At 34.6% G+C, this 7,500-nt stretch overlaps 1 protein-coding gene across 1 annotated transcript in view; it reads right to left on the reverse strand.

Annotated features, from left to right (window-relative positions):
* Positions 1-624: 624 nt before the first annotated feature.
* The window catches only part of LOC125048009 (U6 snRNA phosphodiesterase 1-like), a 6,972-nt gene continuing 96 nt past the window's right edge, over positions 625-7,500 (reverse strand). The window contains exons 1-6 of the mRNA XM_047646583.1: positions 7,228-7,500; positions 4,638-4,768; positions 3,282-3,474; positions 2,608-2,767; positions 1,390-1,586; positions 625-779 (exon numbers count right to left, since the gene is read on the reverse strand). The exon at positions 7,228-7,500 is cut by the window's right edge and continues 96 nt beyond it. Of these exons, the coding sequence (XP_047502539.1) occupies position 779; positions 1,390-1,586; positions 2,608-2,767; positions 3,282-3,474; positions 4,638-4,768; positions 7,228-7,500 (955 nt within the window). The 3' untranslated portion in view covers positions 625-778. The remainder of the gene's footprint in view (positions 780-1,389; positions 1,587-2,607; positions 2,768-3,281; positions 3,475-4,637; positions 4,769-7,227) is intronic.

A 7,500-nucleotide genomic window follows, 5' to 3' on the forward strand; every position in this document is an offset into this window, starting at 1 on the left:
GGGAAAAGAATTCTAATTCACCATAAATATGGGATTATTGTGACATTCATTAAAATAAAAAAAATATCCAATTGTTATGATTTCACATGCAACATCCCTTTCTCTTTGTTCACTGTTTTATTTTTATTTTTCTTTCTCTTTTTCTCCTCCATCTTGATTTCTTAAAGGACCATTAATACCAGAAGCTACATAGATTATCATACTGTTGTGCAGTGTTATTAAAATTTGTATTTTTATCTGCCATTAATAATAATGAAATGCCATCAGTAATAATGAAATAATATTATATTGATTATAACTGTGATTATGTAGATGATGCTAAAATAGAGGTAATAACTATAATTCTAATAATAATAATGCTAACAATGAAAACAATACTAATGATGATGACCATGAAGATAAAAAAAAAGCAATTACAATGATAATGATGTTGCTAATAATAGTTAATACTAACAACAATAAAAGTAATGAAGAAAATTGTGAGCTGATATAAAAGTGTCAAATTGAAAAACCATTCCCTAGAAGGCATTTGAACCTTTTCCATTCTTTTCTTACTGTCCTGAATTGCCTTTAATCAGCTTCTTCATGTATGTGGAAAGACAGTGAGGATAATATAACATGTTGCAATTTTTAATTCTTTATGTGTCTATTGAATGCAATTCACACAAATGAAACATAAAATCTTCTAATATTATATCAAAAGTACAATTCTTGGAAAGGAGTTTTGTTCTCTGGAATATGCAGGTTCGCAGTAGTTGCACTCATGCTGCACACAGGTTCTGCAACAATGCAAACATCGCTTGGAATTTCCGACTTCTGGTAACTACATAGACACTGTTAAACTTAAGGCAAGTCAACGCTATTAAAAAACTTTCACCCGTATTAGTAAATAAATTATAATTGTGTCTATTCTATTAGTCCTTGTAAGAAGAAGACAGAAAATTTGAACGAAAAATAATAAAGAAAAAAAAATTAAAAAACACAAAATAAATAAAAAGGATATCTAATACATTTTCACCATACAATATTTTAAGAATATTGCCAATACTTTAATATTGCCAATACTTTCAGTCAAAGATTCTCAACAAAAAATATGGAATATCTGATAGATCTAAAGGTGTGTGAATGTCATTCTTCACGATTACTTTTTTTTTTTTTTTTTTTTGAACTAAAAGTCAGGGATTAAAAGAAAAGAAAAAGAGAAAAAAAACAATTTCAAATTTTTAAAAAACTATTTTTTCAAATATTACCAATAAATATAGCCTATTACTGTTTTTGTGCTTAGATATAACATGATTATGATATATATGTGATAAACTTTTATACTGGTACTTTTCCTGGAAACATTCACACATAAAATTGATACTAAACATCATGATTATCAATTACTAATGGTCTGCCTTAAGGTGTATGGTATGGATACGATTTCCCGTCCGAAACAGGATGGAGTCTACATTAAAAGTACGCATTTCTGACTCCACTGAGAAGTACTGGCTGCAGATATTTTCCAGTTGTGGGAGGAGACGTCGTAGGGACTCCGAGACGTCTCCTGTGCACCAGGCTACGCTCACGTGATACGAGCCATCCTGTGGAGAGAGAATGAGAAGTGTCAAAAAATATTAGGGTATATCATAATTCGGTGGAATGAGATGGACATGATGTTACAACAGATCATGCTGCATATCTCCAAAACCATTAACCACTGATAGATTTTCACTATGCAGGAAAGTATGAGAATGAAGTTTTACATGGGACAATATGTGACTAATGTTTTATCGGCTACCTCTTCACAACTATGTCTAGATTTAACTATTAAACATCACTTATATATATATATATATATATATATATATATATATATATATATATATATATATATATATATATATATATATATATATATATATATACATATATTTATATATATATCTATCTTTTTATTGTGAAACTATTCGTTGTCATGTCATTTTCAACTTTTGTCTTGTTCCATTGGATACATGAACTGTCTGTTCTAGTTTTGTTTAGTCAACTTTGTTCGCTACAGATGGGTTCACAAGCTCTTTATCATGAAGGAATCAATTATGAGGCTTGCCTGATCTCATTCATGTAACGCAATCCTTGAATATTCAGGGAAAAAGTTCTAATTTCTATTATTATTGTTACAAATGTTATTATTACCATTATAAGCATTACTATTACTACAATATTCTATTTACAATATTAACAATAAAATGGAAATTTTTCTTTTACAGGTAAACAGGTGAGGACATGTAGGCCTGGCAACTGACTCCACATGAAAACAAAATTAATGAAATAAAATCTCAGTGGATAGGGCCTGTCTGCATGCACTCTCAGTGTCAATGGGAGAATAACGGTAGTGACAGACTTTCACTGAAGAATAAAAGAACTATGACATTCTCCACTACACCCCAACATGCCCCTCCCCAAAGAGTACCCAGCCTTCATAAAAAGGCCCCATAATAAAGGACAATAGATCACATCAATAATCATCTCAGCAAAAAAAAAAAAAAAAAGCAAACTAACTTACTCTAAAGGTTTAAGCACCTCATTTTTAATCTTAATCTACAAGCTAAGCAAAGAACTAACCTTATAAAACCGTGGCAGTCTATACTCCGCAATGCACGAGTCAATGTCGGACACTATATCATCCAGCTCGTTCCTCCCATGGCAAACACGTATCCCCAGAAAGGTTCTAGTACGCTCCTCATTTACATAAACGCTCAAGCCATGCAACCAAAGTGAAAATCTGTAAATGGAAAGAAACGAAGGATAAATTTTCATATGTAACACATTAGGGATTCAATCTTCTACTTCTTCTTCTTCTTACTTTTACATGTCTCAATTGTTTAAGACACCTTTTTTCTTTTTATTCAACTTACAATGATAACAGCAGTGTAGGTTTGTCTGTATATATAAAATATTAGTTATTTAGTGCAACCATTAAGTTATAACAAAATGTGTGGAATTATATAATGATAACTAACAATGACAATAACAAAACAACAATATTACTACTAATAATAACAATAACAACAGTAATAATAACAACATTACTACTAATAATGATGATGATAATCACAATAAAAGCTAATGTTACTAGCATCATTGTTACTGTTGTTACCATTGTTATTTTTATGACTTAATAATTATAGCAATAACATCATCATCAACAATCATATCATTGGTGGTGGTGGTGATGATAACAATTCAAAAGATAACCATCATCCAACATAATGCAGAAATAAATCAAAATCCCTTACCTTGAAAATTTGCTTAATTTTGCTCTGAGATCCTCTGTTAAAGGTTGGATCCAGTGCAGGCGAAGTATGAGAGTTCTTGTTAATGAAATATGCAGATCGGATGAGGGGGTGAGTATCAGGTTGTAGTCCTGACACGCAGCCACAAGCGATGCTATAAATGATGCAAAACTGGCGGCAAAAACACCTAGGTGCACTGCAATCAACCAGAATTTTCCACCATTAGTTTGATGTATTCTATGGCATCATACTCCTTATAAATTAATGTTGCTCCTACTTTTGCAAGGGAGGCTAGGTTTGAAATGGAATGGTTACAGCAATGCCTGAACAGTCAAGAGGACTGACCTAAGTTTGGTTTATAAGCAGAGTGGCCACACAATTAGAATCCATATCATGTTGCCTGTTTTCTTTCTGGGTCTGTATGTCTGCTTGCTTGCCCATTTGTCTGGCAGGCAGACAAACAGGCATAACAATCTCTGATCTAAAGGCCACATAGACTGCAAACTGAGCACTTCTTTAAATGTATATCAAATTAATCATTTCCTTGTTCTCACAATATAAACAGATATAGGATAATCACGCCTCCATGGTATATGCATTAGTGAAATCTTCTTAAACTTTCCATATTGCAGATTCTTGCTCTGAAAAAAGAAAAGAAAAAAGACAAACATGCTATGCACACATACTATTTTTTTTTTCTTTCTTTGCTCCAGGCAAAAACTGTAGAGTTTATAAGAAATGCTACTATCACATCCATGCAGTAAAGTCTGTGGTCAGTACCATCCAGTATATGACAGGGTTAGAAGTGAAGATTTGCTTTGGGTATTTGCTACTCTAGGGTGCACCATTAAATACAAGAGAACAAGATCTAACTGGGTGTGAAGATGATGTACGTTTCTCATCTGAATTTAATGGAAAAAAAAAGAAACTAGGAGGCCATGATTGGTAGAGATAACCTTGTATGACCATGTACACCTTTTATTCTTCCTTTTTTTTTTTTTTTTTTTGACAAAAAGACACATACCTGGGGGGAGCCATTACTCCTGATAAATGTCTGAATGTACTGTTTTTTACCAATAGGAAGATCTTCCAAATGCTTAAGCTCAAAACCATAATATTCAGATATTATTCTAATTTAACTTTTGGCCTGTAGGTTAAAAATCATTGATCTACATGCTCTATCTTAAAAATGCTGCATTGCCTGTGCAGTTACAGTGCAGCAAAAACCTTAGTATACATACCAGGAATTACCTTTTCATTATTTCACCATGTCCTATGAGAAAAGAAAAGAAAAGAAAAGAAAGAAAAAATAATAATAATTTAGAAAATCCTCATAGGCCACACATCAGCAAACCTTACAGGGAACGTAAACGATAGATGCCCAGTTCCCTCGCTCGTGGGCAATGGATCTGATTCTTCCCTGGTGCTGTGAGGGGTCATCTATATGCTCCTCTCCACCTTGTAGCAGTTCTCTTGGGAGAGGTATGGTGCTGAAATGACACAAGGAGAGGCTATTATAAAATAATTTTGTTACATGTTGGGTTGTAGGTATGAACTGTGAGAGTAATGATATTAATGATAATGAGGACAGTAATAAAAGAATAATTATAATATATAATAAAAATGGATATCTGCAGCTACTGGTCTCCAGTAGGTTTTACAGCCCCTCAATCGTGGGACTAAAGAATTGCCTTTCTTCCAAATGCTGGAAAATCATGTATTCTGCAACCAAATGCACACAAAGCAAGTAAACACATATTCCCCGAGCTTGTGATTTTTCGCTAAAGCAGCTGATACACTGTCTCTGGTGTGTGGAAAACCTGTTACCACTGTCTTAAGATTTCACATTTGTAGAAGTACTCTGTCTAAATAAAGAGCAAATTTTTCAATCTTGAGAAAGCACTTATCGCTCTCTTCCAGTGACATTTTTGCATTTGCATGTGGACTGGCAAAACAGCCTCCCGTGCACTCCTTTCATGACTTTCTACTATTACTAACATTGTACTTTGGCCCTAAGTTAGTAAACAACAAAAAGACTATATCACAGATAACATTTGTATGAGTCAACACAGCAAGAACCAACTATTGACAAGGATGATATAAGGGCAAATATTCACAATAAAAAATGAGCTCTTGTTAGCACTGAATTTTGTAGCTCTCAGTTTTCATTCATATCAGAAAATTCACATGCATAGTACATTACTTACTGTTTTCATATTCCATTTTTATGGGGCGGAGTGGTAACCAAAACTACAGAAAAAAAGGCATAACAATAATTTCCAAGCTTATCTTCACAGTTTTGTAGAGTGAAGTAGATACATTGCAAGGGATACGAAAAAGGCTGCTTTTCATGGATAAGTGCACTCTTGTTTTTCCACGTAACCCTTAGCCTAACTAAAGAATGTCTAGGTTTCATCCATCTCAATGGCTTATACTCCTTCCAACATCTTCTCTGACCTCTTGGAGGAGGAGAGTGAAGACAAGGAAAGGTCCTCATCTGTATATATTCATTTTGTTTCTTGTACTGTCTGAAGAAGGATATGAAAGGCTTAATCCCAGGTTGGTTGCCAACTGATGGAGTAGGTCCTACATATTATACAGAGCTATTTGACCATCCAGAAGTCAATCAGCTGATTGAGAAAGGTTTTCTTTCAACATTCTTAATATGACTGTGGTCAGTGCTATTGCTTGCACAAGAAATCAGAAAGAAAACTACTCAACCTAAATTCAAGATGCACCTCATCTGTGAGCTGCTATGGAAGTGCACCAGCTGGCCTGCAGGTGGACAGCAAAGGAGTCTGATGCCAACCTATGCATCTTCATTGCAAAAGCAGGTTTGGCTTGGAAAGTATAGGCATTGTCACCCGAAGCAGCTAACAGAAGTGGAATAAGGTCTCAAGGCTATCTGCTAGTCCTGCAATTTCATTACATACACTCTAAAGTCATGAATGGGCATTCTTAGATACCATATTACAAATTCAATCTTATTGCAATATGCATATATTTTTTCTGAAAACAGTGTGATTCAAAACAAGCCTTTTATCATATAATAACTATGCTGACTTTGTTCTATCCAAATTCACTTGAAAATTGCTGTAATCTGTGATGGATAACTTGCAGTCTAAAATCCAGTGCAATGATGACACAGAGTTGGGCTGGTTTCTTATCTGATGATTTGACAAGTCTGAAAACTATCTTGCCTAAGTATGCAAGGCCTAAGTTTGCAGGTCTCTTCCTCAACATAAATAGTCACAGTCTATGCCAAACACTGCAAGGTTAGTAAGGATAAGGTGTTTTCTAAACATGTAACAAATTGTATTCTTTAAATATAAATGATAGACTTAATTTAAAGGCACCCTTTGACTGCAAAATACTAACATACACAATTAACTATTAAATACTGCACTGTATATACCACTGGCCTATACACCAACGGCTATAATCTCAAACTTCCATCACATATTTTCTAGTAAAGCTGATCTTGTAGACCTCTTTGGCAATTAACTGCCACAAATAAAGAACCAGTTCAAGCTCTATCTTGCCAGAATATACATAATGGAGGTTTGTAGGTTTATGAAAGAGTACCACTGGAATGAGGAATGTAGTAATCGCTAACCTAAAAAGATAGCAGCATATTTCAAGTCGATTAGAATAGAACACAGCCAATAAAATTATGAAGAAAAAGTCTGGTAATGATAGTCATTGCATAAGGATCAACAAACATTTATAATAATAAACTTAAGTAAACCCAACAGACATAAGCACAATTCATAAATGCAAAAAATACAAACAAGAAATACACAGCTACATTTCCTCTACGTGTCACACTTAACACATTTCACAGTCTGCCAAGCATCCCCAAAACCCGTGACAACCACCCTAAATATGCAAATTAAAAAAGTGACAACTTCGTCTATTGCGAATTCGCGAAGAGAATAAGAGGCTTTACCGAGTGGCAGGTGGTGTGTGTGAGGTAGTGTCCATGGAGAGATGGTGATTCTGAGATTGTGAGAGATTGTGACTCTCCATCATCATCGTCTCTAAGGCAGAAGAAGAAGGAGGAGGAGGAGGAGGACATGGTGACGAGGCCGAGGGGGAAGAGGAAGAGGAGGGATGATCCACGGCCATTTCTTCGTCCTCTTCTGCTCTCCGCTTCTTCTTCTTCCGTTCGTGAGGACTGCTGGACTCGGTTTTTCTCTTCTTCTCGTCTTCGCTCGTGTAG

This window comes from Penaeus chinensis, chromosome 42 (assembly GCF_019202785.1).
Source record: "Penaeus chinensis breed Huanghai No. 1 chromosome 42, ASM1920278v2, whole genome shotgun sequence".
In the NCBI taxonomy this organism is placed as follows: Eukaryota; Metazoa; Arthropoda; class Malacostraca; order Decapoda; family Penaeidae; genus Penaeus; species Penaeus chinensis.